This window comes from Podarcis bocagei (assembly GCF_964188305.1).
Source record: "Podarcis bocagei genome assembly, chromosome: 2".
Taxonomy (NCBI): domain Eukaryota; kingdom Metazoa; phylum Chordata; class Lepidosauria; order Squamata; family Lacertidae; genus Podarcis; species Podarcis bocagei.
Genome location: NC_138126.1, coordinates 37,798,602 through 37,822,220, shown reverse-complemented (window position 1 = coordinate 37,822,220; position 23,619 = coordinate 37,798,602). Strand labels below are relative to the sequence as shown.

Below are 23,619 nucleotides of genomic sequence, written 5' to 3'. Positions count from 1 at the left end.
TAGTGCTATAATGAAGCAGCCACGCTCCTTGAGCCAAAATGTTATTTTCCTCCATTTTTAACAATGGAAAGGAAGAACAAACAAAAGGACCATCTCATATCCTCACCCTTTTCTTTTTCCTGCTATTCTTAAGGTGCTGAAATTTCTAATGTTACATGCACCTTGTTCAACTGAAGGTTAGTAGAAATTCCAGCTGTAAATGTGATCAAGCCTTCAAAATGACAAAAGGAGTATTTCCCAAACAAGTAACAAAATCCATCAAATGATACACATACTAGATCATGGGTAGGCAACCTAAGGCCTTGGGGCCGGATCTGGCCCAATCACCTTCTAAATCCAGCCCGCGGATGGTCCGGGAATCAGCGTGTTTTTACATGAGTAGAATGTGTCCTTTTATTTAAAATGCATCTCTGGGTTATTTGTGGGGCATAGGAATTCATTCATACTTTTTTTTCCTCTCCAAAATATAGTCCAGCCCACCACATGGTCGGATGGAGGGTGGACCAGTCCATGGCTGTAAAAGGTTGTTGACCCCTGTACTAGATTCTGTTAAAAGGACTGGACTTAATTCATTGATTTATAACTGCTTACTGTTAGCAGAGGCAGATTTAGGGAAGCATGACCGGTTTGGTCGCACTGGGTGCTGAGCATTGGGGGGCACCACAGAGGATGCTGCAATTATTATTGAGAATGGAGCATGAGAAGCAGGGTATGTGTGCCGAATGTTGGTGTTGTATTATTAGACCCCCTAGTCTGCCGTGTTCACGTATCGTCCATGCAGGAATTTTGTAACACGAGGTAGCCGTCAATGAGAGCTGTGCAAGAGAAGAATGGAAGAGTACTCTGCCCCATGCTTTTGACAAGTACAGTTCATGACACAATCATTCCCCCACCTCCCCAGAGGTGCATCTGTAGAAAGCATTTGCAATAAATCCTGTAGAGAAACTGCAGGCCTGTGGCAACTCATTTCCTGGACAGGAGCTGTTGAAAATTAGCCCAAGACTTGAAACAGACAGAGGTGCCTGGCATTTCCATCTGAGTTGGTTGTCTCCCAATCCAAGGTGTTGCTTTCTTAGGGGTCTGCCTTGCACAGCTGCCTGTACTTCCGGGAAGGAAGGGTAGCACTTGGACAGCAAAGAAATATGGTGGGCTGGGCACTTCATGGTGACCCACATTAATCCCTTTGAAATTTTGTAAATTGTGTGGTTTACTTCATGTGGTGAAGTGAACTGGCTGGTGTACTGCTTGCGATTATTGATTTAATCGTGTTGGGAAAGCTGGGTGCCCAATCAGTCTCTGAATGAAGGGGAGGACTTTTCATTTAGTAACACACAGACATATTTACAATACCCATGCAGTACTTAAGCACTGCATTTTTTTAAAAGGTGGCAACTTTATCAGTTATTGTAGTTCAGCACCCAGTATCATCACTTCCTGTTGAAATATAGGACAGACATACTAGTTGTGGAACTTTATGATGCTTTTCTACTAGGCAAAGTTATGCTGCAGCAGGTTACTGTGAGTCAAGTGCACTTGTGCTTTTTTAAAAATTCATTGGCTGTTTAAGATACTCACGTGCTTTTTTTGTAGTGACGTTAACTGGGACACTGGATGGTCCAGTCCCAGCTGTGTTGAAAGCCCTCACTGTGGCAAAATACATTGTATTGGCCCTGAGGCTGGTGATATTTTTGGCCGTGATGTTGCCGTTGACTCTGACTTTGCCAGTTGCAGAATCCCTTGAGTCGTCCGTCCAGTACAAGACCTAAAGTTTAAGAGCAAGGGTTCATTGCTTTTTCTCCAATTACAATCTTGATTGGAAAGAAGACAAGTAGACAAGTAATGCTTCAAGAGGGACAGCTGATTTTGTAATTGAAGCTGTCAGGATATAAAAGCAGGCATGAATATTTATAGCATTTCTTGCATCCTGAATACAAACCGGGGGGGGGGGGAATCCACACATAAACAAATTAGGACTCCTTTGCTTTTATAGCTATCCAAAGGGGAAACTTTGATAAGGTGAGTAATGCTTAAGAGCTTGTCAATCTATAATTAAACCATGAAGGAAAAAGGAAAAAGAAATGAAATGAAAGAGGATTCCTAGAGAGATCTTAATTATTATGTTTCTTGCCCATGTAGTTACAATTCAATAACTATTGACTTAGGCCTCCCTTTGAGCTCTAACAGTTGTTTGATGTGGAAGAGCATGTGCTTTCTGAACGAGACCATCCACTCTGAGATTCAGCAGCAAATGTAGTTACAGTGGCACCATCCCCACACAAGAGGAGGTTTCAGCAGGCTTGGGAACATAGGAAGCTGCCTTATACTGAGTGAGACCCTGACAGCAGCTCTCCAGGACTTTAGACAAGAGTACCTCCCAATCCTACCTGGAGATGCCAGGGATTGAACTTGGGACCTCCTGCATGCAGAGACCATTCACTAGTATTGAGCCAAGACCCTTTTGGGCCCTTTTTGTGTGTGAAGTCAAGGTTTGCAAAACTGCAAACTATCTTTCCACAAACCCTGCAGAACAGCTCCCCCTGCCTTGGGGTGGGGGGAATGGGGATACAAGAGAGAGGGAAATCATTCCATGAGTACTACGACAACATTGGATGCAACCCATGGCTATTAAAAGCTACTAAAGAAAGGAATCTAAGAAAGAAAATGGTTTATCTGGTTTGAGATAATAGAATGCACAGACAGTGCAATTTGCTACCTCCCATTGCCAATCTGTAAGCTGCCCTCCAGTGAATCATGGAATATTTAAAGGTAAAGGTAAAGGGACCCCTGACCATTAGGTCCAGTCGTGGCTGACTCTGGGGTTGTAGCGCTCATCTCGCTTTATTGGCTGAGGGAGCCGGCGTACATCTTCCGGGTCTGTGGCCAGCATGACTAAGCTGCTTCTGGTCGAAACCAGAGCAGCACACGGAAACGCTGTTTACCTTCCCGCTGGAGTGGTACCTATTTATCTACTTGCACTTTGACATGCTTTTGAACTGCTAGGTTGGAAGGAGCAGGGACCAAGCAACAGAGGCTCACCCTGTCGCAGGGATTCAAACCACCGACCTTCTGATCGGCAAGTCCTAGGCTCTGTGGTTTAACCCACAGCGCCACCCACGTCCCCATGGAATATTTACAGAGATTCTAATTGCACAGGGCGAGTTTGTCTAAAAAAACAACAACCCCAGAATCTTATTCAAAGTTGAAAGGAGACCAATCTGTCTGCAAATAATCACATGCAAGGCATTGGACTAGAGGATATGTATACAAAAGCAGGAGAGGTTGAGGTTGAAAAGCTGTGTTGCAAGAATGCTGGTGCTCAGGAGGCAAGAAACCAGAAAGGCTATTAATGAAATAGCAGAGAAGATGGTGTGTTGGAAAGGAGGAGTCAAATAGAATAACGGGATGAAACGATCTTGAAAATCAGGAAAATAGCAGTTAAAAGTGGAGCTTGACTGGGAGGCTGGAAGCAGAGAGGGACAAGAAAGAATGGACATGAAATGTTGGCATACAGCAAGTGAACAGAAAAGGTTACAGTAGAACCTAGGGAACTGTGGGGCAAAAAGAAAAAGGGACAGAAGGGTAAGGTAGTCTATATCTATATATGAATGAACCAGCTATATTTGACTACAAAAATCTCATATGAAGTGTCCCACCTCATAGCCAAGAACCCTTCCAGTATGTCTGTTCCACACAACAGGATTCCAAGAGACTTCTATTTCTGAGGCTGAGAAACTTTGTACAATGGTTCCAGTTGGTGCTATCTGTGGCTCTGGGAGAGCAATAGTGGCACAGAAAACATACATTTTAGAGACCACAATATAATACCAAGTTGTTATAATGAAAAATAAACAGAAGGGGTTATAAATCTGTAGAAATCATGAAAAGATTGATCTCTCACAACTAAAGACTTCCTGTGGCAACCAACTTCTTATGATGTAGTGAATTTAGCTATTGAACCACCATGACATTATTGCACAGCAATGCATCCATGCCACTGTCTAGGATGTGATGTCAAACGCTTCACAATATGGTTCGGATATCAGTTACACCAAAGTAAGAAGACCCAACAATGTCAAAAATGGTAAAACATGGATGATTTTGCTTACCGTCTTCTCCAGAGTACACAATATATATTGGGCTCATTGTGCCTACTCCTTCATGATTGAAGACTCCCACTTTCACTTCAAAAGGGAATAAGGGTGGGATGCTTTCATTTCTATAGATGTATTTGGATGCCTCCACTGAGGCAACCACTGCCTTTGTCCAGCTTGCAGAGCCCAGAGGCCGGAACATAATAATATAGCCAAAACCTTCCCCGTATTGTAGTTCCTCAGGAACTGACTGCAAGAGGCATAAAAATCAATCAATAACCACTTGCAAGCACTGTATATGCTGTTTTAATTGAATCTTCTCTCTATCAGTATATTTTAGTTGTATTGATTTGGTTGACTGTGCTTCCAAGAAGATAATAATGTTTGCTCCATCAGTCAATGTAATATTGAAAATAACAATAAAAATAAATCAATTGAGGCAATCAATTTAGAAACAAAAGACCTAATCAGCAGCATTAAAAGCATGCACTACATTTTAAAAATTAGACTCATTTCATTATCATCTTACTTTGCTTTTGATTTTCCACCATCCTACACACACTTTGGAGTGCTGAATTGCTAATTTTTAAAGAATGACAACAGAATGGAAGTGACTATTGCTATATAAGTGTACACCAACTTGGTGACTGCAAATTTGGGCCATGCTACATGAGGCACACTAGATTCATGAATGGACCTCCTGGTATTTCTATTTTACTAAAAGCTCACATGGGAATGCGGTCCAAATTGGCAGGTCTGGGGAAAGGGTTAATCATTTTCCCATTGCCATTTCCCAGATCATAGTGCCCCGAGATTTGCATGTAAGTTTAGTGTGTGTCACCAGAATATAACCAGTATTTTTTATTCTATTTTTGTAGTTTTAACATTCTATAGTTTCAACATTGCCATGTTTCTATCTGTAAGTATGGCCAAAGCAATCTTTCTCTTAATAAACCAAATGGACAAAATATGCACTGGTGACTATGTTGATATTATTTTCATGAGGGCGTCATTTTCCTTATACATACTTTATGGAAAAAGAAACACTGGTGGAATATTGGAGCCATTAAGGCTTCATCTGTGCTCTTTAGTCAAACATCATACCCATAATCACTTCAAAGGAACCACTGCTTCAAAGGTAGAGGAAGAACATTAAAAGCCAACTAAGTTGGTGAATCCCGAAATAAATTAGAGGAACTAATCATCTTTAGGGTTCATATAGACACTGCGGAATACGAAGGTATGTTCATGGGGATCAATATACAATGATACAATAAAGCACTGAGATATTATCACAGTAAGAAAGTACCAATACTATGCCACTGAGAATTGGATATGGATGGAAGTAGCTATATGCATAGATAGAATGTTTATTTGTTTTTTTAAATTGCTTTTAGCATTCACTGCTTACCCTTGTGACAAGAAGTGAGTATACAGCAGTAATATTTATTTATTTACTGGACATACCAGAAAAGTAATCACACCTTTGTGGTTTTTTGCTGCTGTTCTTTGTTCAGACTTGCAATATATAGCAGTGATTGATATTAGAGAGACAGGAAATGTGCATATCTATCATCTGCCCATCTACCTAATGTCTCATACTACTTGCTGGATTATTTAATTTTGGGGAGATGCTCCTGTAATATTGAATTTATTCCGGCTGGTTGATCAATTAATCTCAGTAAAGAAGAATTGTGGTGTTCTGTTTTGCAAAATAAAAACTCAAGTGTTAAAATCCGATTAATGTACAGCATTTTTGAAACTTGCATGTGCTCTGAGTCACTTTTCTAGCATAAAGCAGTTAGAGAAATATGATAAAAGAAATGCTGGAGTGTGCACTCTGGGAAATACATTTTTTTAAAAAACCCATAATTTATAATGTGGCACAATTTTTCGGTATTCATATTCCTTTAAACCGAAAGGTACAAAAGTTACTGAATGCTAAAGAGAGTCTTTTTTGTCATTTCTGGAAATCTTTCTGAAACCCCAAAAGTCCATCTTCCTGCCTAAGCTCTTTTCCTTTCTCTCCCTAATAAGTCAAAATACTCTCTTTGTTCCTGGTCTCTTTTTCTGGAGTGATGCACAGAAAGCAACTGTCAGTTGTCAAGTCAATGGGAATAAAGGACTAGCACATTTTACATGTTCCCTGTCACATGCTGACAGAGAAACATTTTCTCTCAGAAAGTGGGGTGTAATGCAGCTGTTTGTTAAAAGAACACAGCTCAAAAGATGCGCTGGACTCTTGCCATACTGATCTTTGTAAAGTAAATTCCGAGAGTGAGGGCAGCATAAGTGAACTATGGACAGAAAAAGAAAAAGTTTGCCACTTTATTTCTGTCAATTTACACATTTTGCAATGAAGAGTGTTCTTTTTCTTTAACTTTGGGGGGGGGGAAATACTTGCAGAAAGAACCTCTTAGGTTGGAAACTCAAGTATTTATCATCTTTTACTATAGTCAAAATAAAAAAATTCCTTCCAGTAGCACCTTAAAGACCAACTAAGTTAGTTCTTGGTATGAGCTTTCGTGTGCATGCAGATACCAGGTATCTGAAGAAGTGTGCATGCACACGAAAGCTCATACCAAGAACTAACTTAGTTGGTCTTTAAGGTGCTACTGGAAGGAATTTTTTTATTTTGACTATGGCAGACCAACACGGCTACCTATCTGTAACTGGATCCTTTTACTATATTTAGTGTACTCAATTTTCTGGCTTAAAAAACTTGACATAAGAAGAGCCCTACTGAATCACCCCAAAGGTATGCCTAGGCCATCATCCTATTTCAGAAGCAACCAGAGGCTTATGAGGTTCCCATAGCCAGAACATGACTCTTGTGTTCCCCAGCAACTGGTATTCACACACAAACCATGAGCATGACTAGTAGCCTCTGGTGACCCTCGCCCCAGTTAATTTGGTTAAATACCCTTTTAAAGTCATCCATGTTGATCATCTTGCCATTTTGAAATCTATAGTTTAGTTATGTGCCGTTTGAAGAAGTACTTTCATTTGTCTATGCAGAAAATCTCCCACCATTCAAACTTACGTGGTAAATCATATTCTCCTCCCAGACAGCATGTGTTGTGGTGAGATCATCAAGAAAGACCTCACTGCTGTTACCCCTTCCAGGGGTTAAGGCCAAGTCAGAGCACCAGGGAGCATTTTGTGGTGAGGTTGTGTCTGTGGTAAGACCAATGCTCCCCCAGTCTGTTTACCCTTACTGACTTCTGCCAGTGTCCAGTTGTCAGTGCTACCTTGCCAGAGGTGTAGGTGCAGCTAGTCAAACCAATGCCTAAGCAAACCACTCACATTCTGTAATCAATAAAGCTGTGGCCAAAACTATGCCAATAACCTTAAACTAATATTGGTGTCAACTGTGTCTTTCTTTGGAAGGTCTTGAGGGTCTTCACACACAACCCTGGGTTCTCGGTATGATGAGAGAGGAAGAAAAACTTAACCTTATCCATTTTCCAACGCCACACATAATGTTATAAACCTGTTTTGCTCAAGGAACACTATTCTGCTCAATATGGAATGGCGTTACTCACTGTATAATGGCAACCACTTTATCTTTTTTTTGTATAATTGTGTATTACGTTGTCATAACCCACCCTGGGTAAGAAAGGGCAGGTGAGAAATCCTATAAATAAATAAAAGACATGCATGCATATAGTCAGACCAGCTTTGGGCCAAATGAACAGTAATTCATGTACCTTGTGATGTTTTAAGTGAAACTTGCTCAAGGAGAGTGCCCACATCCTAGGTATAGCCTGTGACAATTCCATAGCTGTCAACTTTTCCCTTTTCTTGCGAGGAATCCTATTTGGAATAAGGGAATTTCCCTTAAAAAAAGGGAAACCTTGACAGCTACGGACAATTCCCATTTGAACATTTAAAGGAGATCCACCTCTGGACTGCAGAAGTGATTGTGCATTTGGTTTGGGAACTTCTCCAGCTACCTCCAAAGCCACTCTTAGCTGGAACTACGTCTCAGTGAGTTCAGCTGAACTTATTTCCTTCAGCATGAATTATCCTTTGGGTATTTGATTTTGCCTTCTAAACATACACTGAGTGGTATTTGATACTGAAAGGCCATGTCTCCTTTTATGCATGACAGGGTATGCCTTGGCAGCATAATATTCCAAATGGGAGAAAACAACAGCAAGAGACATGCAAACAAAACTGTGTGGAATGTTTAATGTGCAAAATACCCAAACAGATTAGAGTGTTAAGCTGCCTTCTGCATAATGATGATAAGAGGGCTACAGATGACTTCTAAACATCTCTATAACATGCTGCTCACAGTTTACTTCTCTAAATTGCTACCAGTGGTGCAACAAAACCTGCTTTTGCTACACCTGTATTGTAATCACCCTTCATTATATTGAAGAGCTGAGGCTGATTTACAAATTACCTCCCATGTTATGACGAGCTCAGACCGGCTTCCTCCACCTCCACTCACATTTGCTGGTGCCGCTGTAGGAACTAGGAGGGTAAAGCAAAAACAAAAACATCACAAATTTGCGAAATTAAAAAGGCATTCATAATTTTGTAAATCCTTCTTTGAATGACCATATGAAAAGAGAAATCAATACATGAGATCCAAAGTCAATAGCGAGGTTTAGCATCCTGGTTGGCAATGGTTCCATTGCTCTCTGAACCAATGCAGATAAGTTCTAAAACTGACCATGGCTGAACTATAGATAAGTTCTCAACTGGGCTATGGGTTCCCTCAACATTTGGGGAGTGGATTCTATAGGGATAAAACTAATGTGCCTGTATGTTGTTGTTGTTTAGTCATTTAGTCGTGTCCGACTCTTCGTGACCCCATGGACCAGAGCACGCCAGGCACTCCTGTCTTTCACTGCCTCCCGCAGTTTGGTCAAACTCATGCTGGTAGCTTCGAGAACACTGTCCAACCATTTCGTCCTCTGTCGTCCCCTTCTCCTTGCTCCCTCCAAGGTGCCTGTATAGATCACCTCATTATAGTGGATCTTGAGATAAGCTGACAGTGGCTTAGATATGTGCAGTGCCACAGGAACGATCTACATGGTAAGCCACTAAGTACTTTAAATTAGTAGTAGGCTGACCATAATAGACTCAACTAGAAATCTACACAGGGTAGTTGACAAAACAAGTTTTGTTGAGTTATTTTATTTTCAGATATGCCATATTCATGCAAATAACACATTATTTTGGGAATGGGGGGGCAGCCATTATCCTTTTTCATTGCTGCCGTTCACTTCAATTGATTTGTGTTAGATCTGCAAAAGTTTAAGAAGGAAAAGGAAATGGGGTGGTTAACTAAATGAAGAATTAAAAGGAGACTTTCAAGCCAAGCTCAACTAACATTCCACTGTTCCATGAACCAGTTAATGCTCAATTAGTGCTTGTGTTAAATGAGTTCAGTATTTACTGTATTTGCATGGGAAAGAAATTTATACTACTGCTCAACAAAGCCTCAACTGGGTCATAGTTGAGAAGCAGATGAAAATTTACGGTTAACTGCATCGGCAGAAGCGCAATTAATTCTCAGCTCCATTTTCATGAAATGAGCAGTGGCTCATTTGCCTCCAGGAATCTACAAATGCTCGATCGAGTTTTAGCTGGCAATGTAGACCTTATAAGACAGACTTTCTCATTCACCCTTTCATTACTCTTTATTTGCCACACCTGTTACTCTGAGGATGATTTTAATTAGTAATCTAGAATCTTAGCAGCCAGCTGCACAACAGAAACGTTTCCCTTTTGCCTATGGGGCATCTGAGTAGTGAAGTGAGTAGAGTTTATCCAAATCTGCAGGACTCTTTGGTTCAATACTTTAACCTGTACACAACACCAGTGACTCTGTTCTATTTCTGTATCGTCTACTTTACAGATTTTGACAGTCCTAATGAGGGGATATCGAAGCCACATGAAGCTGTCTATGAAAGGTCAAAGTTTAAAGGAACTTTGTAAACCCTATCGTTTTGAATTCTACAGTGTATAAAATAGTCTGTGCAGCATAATAAGAAACATACTTTCCTTATCTATTCATCGTACAGTGATAGAATTATTCTTTCCCAGTACTTAGCAATAAAAAACTCCGTGCATCATTAAAACAGGGATGAACTGCCTTCTGACTTCTGCATTTAATGGGGCTTACTCCCAGGACTGATGCCTAAGGAAGTAAAAGCTAATCGGCAGGAAGGGGTGATGCATCCAGCCATTCTTCCTTCACACCTGGACTCTTGGGAATCAATTGGGAACCCCTTCAGAATAAGAGATCAGAGGGAGGAGAGGCTACTGACAAACACCCTTCTATTGTTCCTAGACACCACCCTCCCTCAAAAAGAAACAAATTAAAAAATCCCACTCACAATATTTTGAATTGCAAGCCAATTTTTTAACTGATAACAGGGATACAAAAATACAGAAGAACGTAACATTTGAATAACGATCTCCAAAGCCAACATCACTGAGCAGTAGAGGTGAGCCATTATGGCTTACTTTTGAAATGAACAGTGTTACATTTTTTAAGGAGTTTCTCAACCCATCAAGACAATTTCAGGAAACCTACTGGATGCTTTAGTTCTTAGTAGCTCAGATGGTGTGCTTGGCTCTCCAATCCCAATACTATTGCCAGCCACAACACGAAATTCATATTCAACCCAAGGGTTCAGATCAACCACTGTTGCCGTGTGGGTCCTTCCATTAATAACTTCAGGAACTAAACATAAAAGCGAAAAATGATTAGCGATGGAAGAATGTGAAACTATAGCATAGAATGTAAGTCAGAAATGTGGCTGTATACCTGTTGAAGCTGCTTGCCACCCAACTGAAAAAGGGGTCCTTATCTGAATTGTGTATATTTGGACTGGACTATTATTATCTGTTCCTTGTCTCCAGTTTAGCACTGCCGTTGTACTGGAAACATGTTCAATGTTAACATCTTTGGGAGGACCTGGAGTGCCTTATTTAAAAAGGAAGAAAATGCACATTTACTTTAGCAGAATACTTTGAAATGGTGTGGCTCTTTAGGGCTCTGTTGTGCATTTGATATCCACTACTAGATTGATTAGAGATATTTTTAGAAATCAGAAGTGAAGTAACCCGCTGGTTCAACCCCCTGCTCTAAGGCCATATGGCTTAAAGCATAACACAGATGTCTGTCTAGCCGTTCCTCCTAGATTACAACCTAAACTATACAAAATACTTCTCTCTTCACTTTCTTAATAATCCAAAATAGTTCTCTGCCATCTCTGGCCCCAAAGGCCACCAAACTTATTTTCCTATTTTACTTAGCTTCTCCCTCTAGTAGGAGTGTCCTGTGAGAGGAACTCTTGAGAAGTCTGACGTCAACCTATAAAGCACATATACTGTGCAAGCACCACCCCTTACAATGTTATTCTCAGAGCAAATCTACTGGAATTAATGGGCCTAAGTTCATCATATCCATTACTATGAATGGGTCTACTCTGAGTAAAACTTTGTAGAATACCACCCTGTATTTCTAACCTGCCCTTCATCACCTGATCTCAGGATGGGATGCACACAAGACTATGTGCCAGTTCCTGCAAAATTAAAAAAACACCTGAATCCAATTATAAGAAATGAAAAGAGCAGGAAAATATTCAAATCATAACCACCAAGCTTTAAAAATACAGTGTGGTTTTCACACTCCTAATAATAATAAGATTAACTAAAATTGAATATTCTACAGATGCCTGGAAAAACGAATACATTTTTAAAGCGGGCACTGAAATGAAGAAAGTGTGAGATCCAAACATACCTTAGAGGTATATATTTGTTTATGATATAGGATGCACAAACTAAGCATTCTCCTCTAACAAGATTATTGAGCAAATAATGGATTCGGTTTAACAGCTATGATATGCTATAGACATATATATCCTAGATTTTTGGAGTGTGAAAAAAGTGTGAGGAAGAAATAATTTCTGCCGGCGTTTGCATCTGAGTTGCTTAGATGCCCACCGGGCATATTTTACTCTGATGGGAATATATGGTGGTAAGAAACATATCTGAGCTGTAGATCATGAGTTATTTACATTTCATTCAACCTCTTCTCTGATGCTCTTGCATATAATATCATTCCCTGTGTTACAGTTAGCTGGCGTTTTATAGATAATAGACTTACCCCTTACAATAATTTCTGCTGTTTCAGATAGGTTGTCCATAGCTGTTTGTACTGTGCATCTGTATTTCCCAGAATGATTTAACTGAATGTTTCTTATCATAAGGTCCCCTACTGATTCCTTGAGATAAGAAGAGGAGAAATAGACAGCTAATGCATTTTCTATAGTGGATATTTCTGTAATTTGCGAAGCATTAATAAAATACGTAGTTTTAAAGTCCAAGCATATACTGCTATCATCTGTTTATTTCATCTACATGCCTTTAATGCACTTTCACAAATAAAGCAAGCATTGAAAGCAAAAATATAAAGCAATAACACTTCTGGTGGGAGGATACCAGAACTGGGAGACTTCATGAGCGCTACTATCAGATGTCAAAGAAATAAACAACTATATGACATTTAGAAGACATCTGAAGGCAGCCCTGTTTAGGGAAGTTTTTAATGACTGATATTTTAATGTATTTTTAACCTTCTGTTGGAAGCAGCCCATAGTGGGTGGGGAAACCCAGCCAGATGGGCGGGGTAGAAATAAATTATTATTATTATTATTATTATTATTATTATTATTATTATTATTATTAGACAGAGTGAGGCAGCCACCCCGGGCAGTTGATGCTGTGGTAGTGAGTGACAATGAGGCACTGGAATATAAAATTTGTGTGCCACCAAGCCTGCCCTATGCCCTATTAACTACCCTGCTTTTCTCAGGTGTGGTGAGGACAGTTGTCAGATCACTAGTATTGAATATTCAACTCCATGTTCAATTGCCATTCGCACATGAAATTGCTGGAGTGTGTGTGTGTGTGTGTGTGTGTGTGTGTGTGTGTGTGTGTGTGTGTATCCTTGACTTTTGCCCCAGACAGCAGCTTCTTTTTGGTCACCTAAGACTTAAACCCAAGTCTTTTAACCATCAGGAAAAAAATGCCATAGGAAGCTGCATGCCCATAGAAATATGTAAGGTGCATTTTTGTGAACCAGTATATGAAGATTTCCAGTAGAACAAGTCTTTATCACCCGTATTTGAAAGAACATGTTCCTTTTTCTTCTGGTGGGTTGAGAAATATAGTTTGGACTCATCCTCAGTTGTGGGAAAGACATTTCCAGATACCCAGGTTGTTAACCCTTTTAGGGATTGTTGTTAGTTAGAGCTACCATGCTGGGAACCTTCTGATTTGGATGTATATCCTGGTGGCTATTTCTTACTGTTTTAATATTTGGCCTTAACTGTAGACTTTGAGGAGCCTTACCCTGACAAATCATGCCCAATAGGGACCAAGGGACTGAGGGACAAGCATCCATAGCCATTGCAGGAACAGCACAGCACAAGTTGGTGCTGACACACTGCACATTTATCACCAACTATTCAGCAATGGACATAAATGGTTATGCAGATTTAGAATTATCATCTTTTTAAACACAGAGACAAAAACAAAACGACAACACTAACCACAAATTAAACAGATGTAGCTTTATGATTTCCCAATGCATGTTACAAAAATATGTCATTTAGGGCAAGGGGACCCATGTGATTTATGAATGGTTACACACACACACACACACACACATTGATTATATGAAAAACTTACTCCTCCGGCTCTTTCAAAATGACTCATTCTTCTTTTAAAATCTATAACATCTCCATTGAAAGACCATGAAAACGCAACCTTGATAGATGGATCTTTGGATACCTGACAAGGCAGGACTACACTTTCTCCAACTGTAACATCCATATTGGAAGGTGGAGTAGTAATGATAGTCCTCTCTGTTGAAGGCAGAACAAGTCAGTCTTGGTTGCATCAGTAGTTTACAAAAAATCAGTTACTTTAGAAAGAACTACCAAGATCCCAAAGGACTTGTGTTTACCCCCAAAAGCATCGGTTGAAAGAAGAAAAAAACCCTTTCAAGTAATTTAGATTACACTCCCAGCTACTTAATTAACGAAAATTATAGTTTGCTTAAGGGACAAGGGAATGAGTTAGAGCTTTGATTCCCGAACCCCTCCATTCTCATTGGCATGATTGTCAGATAAATTAGAGATAACAACTTCCCTGTTATAAGCAGTTTAGGCAAAAACAGCTTTTGTTGATGAAAGCATTATACAATCATGAGGATCATATGCATACAAAAAAAAAGCAACATCAAGCTTAGTCAAGATGATAAATACTGTATGAATTAAGTACTGGTAGCTAGTAGGGAGAAAGAGGTGTGAAATGAAGATATAAGGGATGTATTTTTTATGATTAAAAATAGCGTTAAGGTCTTTAGAAAAATGGAAAAAGTAAGCAGCAGGCTCCACTGTTCCTAACTTGTAGAAAGTATGAAATGATTTGTCAGAAAATATCCAGATATAATATATCCTGCATGTTTGGGGGGACAGGCTAGAAAGTGCAATGCTTTTCTCTCCAAATCTGTCATTCTGGGTGCTTGCATTGGTATTTTGTAGGAAGGACTGAAGCACCTAGTGAAATTTTAGGTTAGTGCATTTCAAATGGATGAAAGGGCTTGATACCTTAGTGCAAAACATCCACACACACACAGGGTGGGAAAGGGGTGGGGCAATGTACAGAAAAGTATAGGAGGGACGAATGATTAACACTCCACAAGCAAATGAATGAGTGCTTGTTGTTATATAACAGAAGGAACCAGTATTGTCAAATTAGCCCATCCCTATCACCATGTAAGCTTTGCGCAAAGAAATCAAGGATGGATCTTGAATGAAATGGTCAAGGCAGCCTGAACCTAAAAACTACAACGAAAGCTCCATGTAAATGCATGAACATGAATTGTACCCTTCTGTCAACTCTGATTCCAAACACAGTACAGTTGATGCCTCGCAAGACGAAATTAATTTGTTCCGCGAGTTTTGTCGTCTTGTGGTTTTTTTCGTCTTGCGAAGCACGGTGTCGGGAAAGTTTTGGAAAAGCTTCAAAAATCACCAAAGTCTTTAAAAACCTCAAAAAAGGCTACCACACCGCGTTCTATGAGTTGCTCCTCGAAGTCAAGTCACAACTGTATTAACGGTGTTAAGAAAAAGGAAACAAACTTGCAAGACGTTTCCGTCTTGCGAAGCAAGCCCATAGGGAAATTCGTCTTGCGAAGCAGCTCAAAAAACAAAAAACCCTTTCGTCTTGCGAGTTTTTTGTCTTGCGAGGCATTCGTCTTGCGAGGTACCACTGTACTTGTGGACTTGGTCTTTCCTTCCTGCCTTTGTGTAACTGTACTTTTGGTGCAGAGCTTCTTAAGCATCTAAGCATATTCTGAAGCATAACATATCATTTGCCACAACGTACCCACTTAATACTTGGCTCCAACACCCTGAGTATACCTCAACATGGAAATATGAGGACCCACTGGCTAAATTGACATACAAACTGCGGGACAAGGACAACTGTGACTTTAAGGAAGAATGTGAACTTTTTACAAATTATCTAAAAAGACAACAAAATGAACTGAACTCCTTGGCAGGTTTTGAATAAACATACACAAATTTATTGGTTGATAACATGGTAGATAGATAATGTAAGGATATGTATAATTTTAGAACATGCAGAGAATAATATGTGCTGAGAAATCAGAGAGAGGAGCTGAGGGAAGTCTCGGGGGGAGGATATGTTTTGATATTTTGTTATGTTGAAATTGCTAATAAAAACAATTTTAAAAAAAGGAAATATGAGGACCCACAGAATGCTGAAGCCTAAGCCCCATACAGGTGCTGGAATTCAGAAAAGAGTAAATATGTGGCGTGTGGGGGGGTGGGGGTATGTGCAGTAGCTCCTCCCCCATCATCGTCCCCATAGCCCTCTGGAATTGGAAAATGGTGGGTCCATGGGTACAGGAGAACTCCCCACTTTACATAGATGCCCTCCATGAGTTGTGGGCAACAGAAGCAACAACAGAGGTATCACAGCTATAATGCTCATCCCTACTGAGCCTCTCGCATTTACTCCTCGTTGCCTTGCAATGTGTGCATTGAGCTCCATTGTTCCATTTTGTTCTATTGTTCTGCTTTGTTAAGCAGTTCAGCCATGCATTATCCAGAGTCTACGTGTGCATTCTTGCAGTCTTAGCAAAACAAAAAAGCATATTTTATAGAAGGCTGATGCTGGGTCTCTCTGGGTCTATCAGTCTAGCCAGATCACATCAAGTGCTATGAGTGATGCTAAGATGTTTGTTTCTCTTGATGCAAGCTGTTGTCTTTATGAGGTTTTCCTTAAGATTTCCATCTCAAATCTTTCTAAATGCTTCTTAAAAGCTCCCACGTTCCCATTATCTATCTGTCTTGCTTACTAACTCAGACATGCATTATGGAGCATGCCCCGTTTCCAAAGAGAAAAATAGACAATGCACTCAGCACACTTGAGGTATAATAAAGACTTCTTATCATAAGGAATAAACAACTCAATAAGCAGCAATAAACTTAATTTGCCCATTAGATATGCTTTTCGGAATTCTGACATTTCAGTTGAATATAATGCTGAAGCAATGAGGCCTATAATTGAACAGCCAAAACTTATCCAGAGGGGAACCAAAACAAATGTTCCCTGCAAACACTACCATTATGATAGCATGTTGTTATTTTGATTTTTAATAAATGTTGCAATTGTCAAATTAAGGCTTTTCTTTACGTTTGAAAAATTTAATTGTCACATCATTCACAATTAGGATACATGTCCGCTATATGAAAAAATACAACACTTCAGAATCTTTAAATGCTGGGAGGCATCCAAGTAACTTTGGGCGCAGAGAATTGCTTGCACATATAACCTGGGGCTGGATTTTTTTTATTGAACAAAAATATACATGTGTGCACACTGTTGCAATGCCACATCTCTCACAGCATCTAAATCTGGTTTTTATGTGCTATTTAAAATTAAAGTGTTTGCTACATTAAGTTGCTAGAGCCACCAATGGATAAGACAAAGATTCTAAGAGTAAATGCATACATATATTTAAACAATTCCTGGTAAGATGTTATATACACAGTCCAAGACATTATCTGTTGCTTAGCTGACTTTATAAGCCCCAAACAGTTTTCTTAGGGAATAACAGACATTTAACGAAAAGGGGAAACTAAAGTTTGGGTGGGGAAAAAGGGAAACTAAAGTTTGGATGATAGTTTTCTAACTTCAGCAAATATATACAGTATATTGCTGAATATATTTACGGTGCTTGAAGAAACAGGCATGGCCATCTCAAAATGAATGAGTAACAGAGCAATCCCACCTTCCCTCCCTCCCTCCCTCCTCCTCCTTGCATGTGAGAGGAACTGGGAGGGGTTTGGATTGGACTGAGATGTTTCCCGCTGCCAGTCTTGCCAGCTGGCAATGAGGCCAGGCAGATCACTCTTCCATCTGCTGCTGAATGGGCAGATGGGTGAGATTGCTGCTGGTGAGCTTCCTGCTAGCAGCAGCCCACAGAAAGCCCCTCACTGGAGGCGGCACCTACTCTCTGCCCCAGCAACCATGCCTAGCATGGCTGCAAATGAGGTGATGGCCTCCTGCTGGGTGGGACTTGGGTTTGCAGCCAAAGAAGGGCATGTCAAATACTGCCAATAAATATTCTGACTTTTGAACAGCAAAGACTGCTTATGTTTGCTGGACGGAGGGGAGACAACTCTTTTGAAAATGTTAAGCAATGAGTACCACATCTTGTATAAAACAAGGGCCAAAGCCAAGTATTGTGGAATGCCTAGAGAGGTGCTCCTGTTTCCATCATTATTAACTTTCAGGATTCCTGTTTCCCCAGGCATTTAGTAGCTGAAGAATACTGTTTCCAGTATAAGTTTGGTACTTATTTTCATATTATTTGCGAATAGATTCCCCCCCCCCATGGAAATGAGCACTACACCTGCACTATTTTCCACTATCATTCCAGAAGTGGCTTTTATGTTGTGTGAAAGCTCAAATATAATGTAGAACCTATCAAGGGAAAGTCATGAAAACAAAATATACTGCCATGTGAATGTGGCCTTCGTCCCTGACTCTAGTTTGAGCTGTATGGGGGGGGGGGGGGATTCCCCTCATTAGTGTCATTTTGTGTGTTATCTTTTTATGCATTGTGTATGAGCCTGCAATGCATTGTGTATGAGCACTGGGACACATGCAGGGTAGAAGAGTAGTAAAATGAGGCTGGGTTGTGTTTTTTTATAAGAAGAAACAACAAAATTCCTTGGTCAATGGACTTAGCTGCAGCATTCCCTGGATCACAGCTACAGCTTAAATGCGGGCAGTTTTGCTCTATGCTAGCCAGGCTATAAAAGATATCCAACCTGCACTGTTACCACTTTCATAACAACCAAGTGAAATGTAATTCACTTGACTACTGGTGTTACAGTAACATGGCTGCTGGCAAGGTAAAAGTATTTTGACATTATAAAAATAAAACTAATCAGTGTGTATATTGGCGGGTGGGCGGGGAGAGACATGCAACTATGTTATCACAAGCTATAATGGCCACTCCATTTTTCTTCAAAATACCATCATTGTTAATGTTATCTAGTGTCACCCTTTTTTTGCAGAGGGCTGATAATTACATTTAAAGCAATTTGCCCCTAAAACCCATTCCTCATCAGTTATAGTCACAATTTAATGTCAGAATGCAGAGCTTTCTGTAGAGAAAACCAATTATTTTAAAATGCCAAACAAGATCAGATTGAGGAAAAACCACACACAAATACTTAGGTTGCCCCTCTACAGCTGCTGTTTCCTGGCACTTAAACAACCTCTTCATGGGTTTATCACTGGGGGCTTAACCCAAGCCCTTAAGAATGCTTCTGTATCTTTTGAGCTGTAGGAAAATCTCTATTAGCTGGCAGTCATGAACTGCCCCCACTCTCCTATCTTCAGGCACAGCAGCCATTACAAAGATGACAGGATATATTTTAAGCCCGTCTGCAGCCAGAGTTCACCCATAGCTACAGAGCTGCAGAGTTCTTGTATGGCTACGCTTCCTATCTGCACAGTACAGAAGGCTGTCCACAGGCACTCCATATTTTGCTACACAGATACTTGTCACATCAGCTGATGAAAAGCTCATGTTGGCCCAAACCTTCATTGATATGGTTGGATACTGACTACCTGTGTGCAGAACTCTGGCCTGGGGGTGGGGCTCCTGCTTACCCTTCTCCTTGCAGTCCCTGTGCCCATTAAAGAGCTGCTCCAAATGGCTGGGACATCCTTGAGAATAGTGTGAGAGTGGGGAACAGGCTGAATGGAGAATTAGTGAAAAAAGCCTCCGACCGTGCATGGGTATGCACCTCTAGCAGAAACGTTCCCTTCATTGAAATGAACGGGAAAGCCATGGCAGGCAGATTTGTGGTGGTTGTATATTGTGGGATTCACCCCTCATGTTTAGGAGCTATTCATCAGAAAATAGGCACCCCTGGCTTATCCCCCCCCCCCCCACAGCGTGATTTGTTCAGGAAGCAGCATAGCTCGGTGGTGCACATGCGTTGCAGACAAAATGTACCAGGTTCAGTCCCAGACATCTCTCATTAAAACATGAAAGACCTCCATCTGAGAACCTAGAGAGCTGCAGCCACTCAGAACAGGATATATTGGTCACATGGAGAAGATGCCTGATCTGGTACAAGGTAGGCTCAGCAAACACACTTCTCATTGTGTTGTCCTCATAGGGTCTCTGCTCTTGATGCCAGATGCTCATTGTATCTCCCCAATATGTTATTGAGTAGAACAAATCCCTTACCAGACAATTCAGAAATACAGTTGTACCTTGGAAGTCGAACAGCTTAATTCTCCTGAACGTCGCAAACCTGGAAGTGAGTGTTCCAGTTTGAGAACTATTTTTGGAAGCCGAACATCTGACGGGGCTTCCGTAGCTTCTGATTGGCTGCAGGAGCTTCCTGCAGTCAATTGGAAGCCGTGATTTGGTTTTTGAACGTTTTGGAAGTCAAATGGACTTCCAGAATGGATTCTGTTCGACTTCCAAGGTATGACTCTATGCAGTTACATGAGAGACATATGCTCTATTCAGCCAACTTTAAATATGTGAGGGTGGATTGTGTGTGCTCCTCATACCAGTTCCTTCATGCCCTCTGCATGTCAAAGTGTGACCGTATGGATAAGGGAACAGTCCTGAACTCACCATGGAGGATCCCACATATTATAGAACTCAGATTCCCCCCCCCCCAGGGTTTTGCACTGCACAAAAGCCTCAATGAGTTCAAGAGGCTTCCCCACTGCAGAACTATATCTTGGGAGTATGGAAGGACACTGGGAACTGGGATGAGGACAGAGCTAGTGCACTCATTCACACCCTTCTCTCCTTGTGTCTTTATTTATACCCCATTACAAACACCTACGTAGGGCTGGGTGTTTAAATTCTGAATCTGAGTTGTATTTTACTGTAATATCTCTTTATACTTTATCACATGTTTGGAAGAGAAGCAACCTATTTGAAATGCACCAATATCCAGACTGGAGCCTGAGAACTGATTGTGTATTTGTTGTCAGTATCACCATCTAAGAATGATATCAAAGCACTGGCACCGCCTGCAGTTTGGCCAGGCACCCTCCGGTTTGCCAAAGGCATCTCAGCAGCCCTGTTCCAGACAGGAGATTTGGTTCAAACCGTGCCTCTGACAGTACTATTATATTCTCTGACATCTCAGCATGGTTAATCAAATATGCATGTGCATTTTCAATATGCATAAAGCGCAGATGAAGACAATAAAGTACCTTTCACAATCAGGTTCCCTGAGTTCCTAGCAACTCCAAATTGATTCATTGCTATGCATGTGTATACACCTGCATCTGATTTGGTAACATTATATATCTTCAGGCTGCCATCCTCTAGGATAAAGATTCTGAAAAGAAGGGGGAAAGAAAAGAACCACACAAACCAGTTATTAACAGGATATTGTTCTGAGCATTAAAGCCGTAACAATGATGTAACGTTACTTTTAATATTTGGACATGAATCATAGTTGATGTTGTCTACAGCAAACTGAGCACAATCCAGATAGATTTTCATCTTGGTGTATCATTCATCACTGTACTAGACACAACAGATTAGGCATACCAAAACTGACTAATAATCTATCAACACCAGTAGCCTGAATTCTTCTCTGCTCAGCATCAGATTCTCCTGAGGAAGGAATAAATCCACAACAAGAAGTCTAATTACGTTGCGTTTCCTCAGGTGAAGAATACTCCTGATCTGAGATAATGAACTATTTACAATATGAAGTATGTGACCTATGTAATTTTCACAATATTAGAGAGTTATTAGTCATCTGGCATTGCTTACAATCTGACCAGTTAAATAACGAAAACAGCACAAAATGATTGCCATAACTTTGGTGCATCACTATGAGCCAATCTGTGAATTTCAGCTTCACGTTTTTCCTACCCTAGTTCAGTTCTTCACGGTCCCACATCAGTTTGTGAACTATTGTCTTCAGGCAAATTCAATAGCCTTTTACTTTGACATTCCCCAAACAAGCACATTATTGAGTCCAGTTGTGCCTAATATACACATTTTGCAAGCAATATCTCCTAATATATTTTCGTATGTTATTTTCACTAATATGTGCATTTTTAAAACACATATTACTTAAGAGTATAAGAAGAGCCTGCTGGATCAGGCCAATGGTCCATCTAGTCCAGCATCCACTTCTCCAAGTGGCCCACCTGCAAGTAGAATTTGAACACAAGAGCCCTCTCCCCTCCTGTGGTTTCCTGCAACTGGTATTCGGGAGCATTACTGCTCCCAACTGTGGAGGCAGAACACAGCCATCATGGCTAGTAGCCTCTCCTCTATCCATTTGTCTAACCTTTGCCCTAGTGTGTGCAGTTATACATTCCTAGGTTGGAGAACTGCACTGCAAAATTCAGAGAAGTTTGTATTTTGAAAGATGGCTGCTTTCCGGTTCCTGTATTGTTTCAGGAAGTGTAAATTACCGTAACTACAGTGGTACCTCTGGTTACAAATTTAATTCATTCCGGAGGTCCGTTCTTAACCTGAAACTGTTCTTAACCTGAAGCACCACTTTAGGTAATGGGGCCTCCCGCTGCTGCTGCTGTGCCGCCGCCGCACAATTTCTGTTCTCATCCTGAGGTAAAGTTCTTTACCTGAGGTACTACTTCTGGGTTAGCGGAGTCTGTAACCTGAAGCGTCTGTAACCTGAAGCGTCTGTAAACCAAAGTGTTTGTAACCCAAGGTGTTTGTAACCTGAGGTACCACTGTACGTTCATTTTTAAATGAGAACCAAATTAATTTTCCACCCTAATCATCATAGCCATAATCAAAAACCACACTGGGAATTGTTAGGTTTGGCATAAATTTGTAAGAGTGCTCATGCACTACAGTTCCCACTCATTATTGTACCACATCAGAGTGCATTATAATGGACAGCATCCCATCACAGTGCTATCTCATTCTAACTCAAACCCGAATACTTGTGGGTTGTTGTTGTTGTTGTTTTGTATTCATCCACAGAGGACCCAATTGCCATCCCTTCCCCTTATTTGACTGCAGCCCTAAAATGGGAGAGGGCAGAGTCAAGTGACCCAAAGAAAATAATCCAAGCCACATTTTTCTGAAGAGAGAGAAAATTAACTATCTATTGTATAACATTGTTGTGCCAGCTGCAAAATGCAAGAGCAAACTATAACGTGAGCAGAGCCAGAGAAACTAATTTGGAGTTAATTATCACAGGCTGTGTTCAACCAACTGTCAAACACAAGAGAATTCTCACACCTGTGCTTAGTGTTTGAGGTGATCAGGTGTCAGATTTTTTTATTTTATTTTAAAAAGCTAACTCCCTGGGATTTGCTTTTCATGATGGCATCCCCTCCTCTATTTGGCCCCATTGCTGAATCAGTAAGTTGCTTTAGTACCTCCGCTTTGTTTCTCTGCCTAGACTCAACTTAAAAATCTATACCGTCTTCAGTTAAGTTTTAATACATTTATATAGGTAGAGAATTGATCAAAATGGGAAAAAGAATTGGTTTGGCACATGTCTTCTGCTACGATGCTATGTATTTTGTGTTTTTATGTTGTAAAGCCACCTGTGAACTTTGGGTGAAGAGTGGGATATAAAATTAATAAATAATAACAATGATGTCTGTGCTTCAATGAATGCAGGAAAGATATTCCAAGCCCTATAACTAATGTGCAGTACTAAACACTAAATGTGCTTTGCTTCCAGTCTGTTCAATGGGGAAGGGCATTGCAGGGAAATTAAAAGTTGTGACGGCGTTCGTGAGTCCAGCCATGTAGACCCAGTTCTTGCATCAGTGCTGGGGGAGTTTGTTTGTATGTTTGTTTTTTTAAAGTGTGTGCTAGAGACCCAATGTCAGCTATGGCTGTAATACCTCCCAAGAACTCCAACCATGGTAGACTAGGTGCTGGTGCCCAACCTATCATTTGACT

The 23,619-nt window shown here is 40.5% G+C and overlaps 1 protein-coding gene across 8 annotated transcripts in view; it reads right to left on the bottom strand.

Annotated features, from left to right (window-relative positions):
- Positions 1–23,619, bottom strand: part of LOC308581529 (contactin-6-like) — a 210,434-nt gene that overhangs the window by 10,609 nt on the left and 176,206 nt on the right. For 6 of the 8 annotated variants that reach the window (XM_081184028.1, XM_081184031.1, XM_081184027.1 and 3 more), the window contains 9 exons: positions 20,922–21,049; positions 13,812–13,987; positions 12,226–12,343; positions 10,882–11,040; positions 10,648–10,797; positions 8,503–8,573; positions 4,107–4,341; positions 3,654–3,769; positions 1,576–1,762 (listed from right to left, as the gene is read on the bottom strand). In XM_081184028.1, the coding sequence (XP_081040154.1) occupies positions 1,576–1,762; positions 3,654–3,769; positions 4,107–4,341; positions 8,503–8,573; positions 10,648–10,797; positions 10,882–11,040; positions 12,226–12,343; positions 13,812–13,987; positions 20,922–21,049 (1,340 nt within the window). The remainder of the gene's footprint in view (positions 1–1,575; positions 1,763–3,653; positions 3,770–4,106; positions 4,342–8,502; positions 8,574–10,647; positions 10,798–10,881; positions 11,041–12,225; positions 12,344–13,811; positions 13,988–20,921; positions 21,050–23,619) is intronic. The other 2 variants (XR_014005104.1, XM_081184033.1) reach the window with 1 other exon arrangement.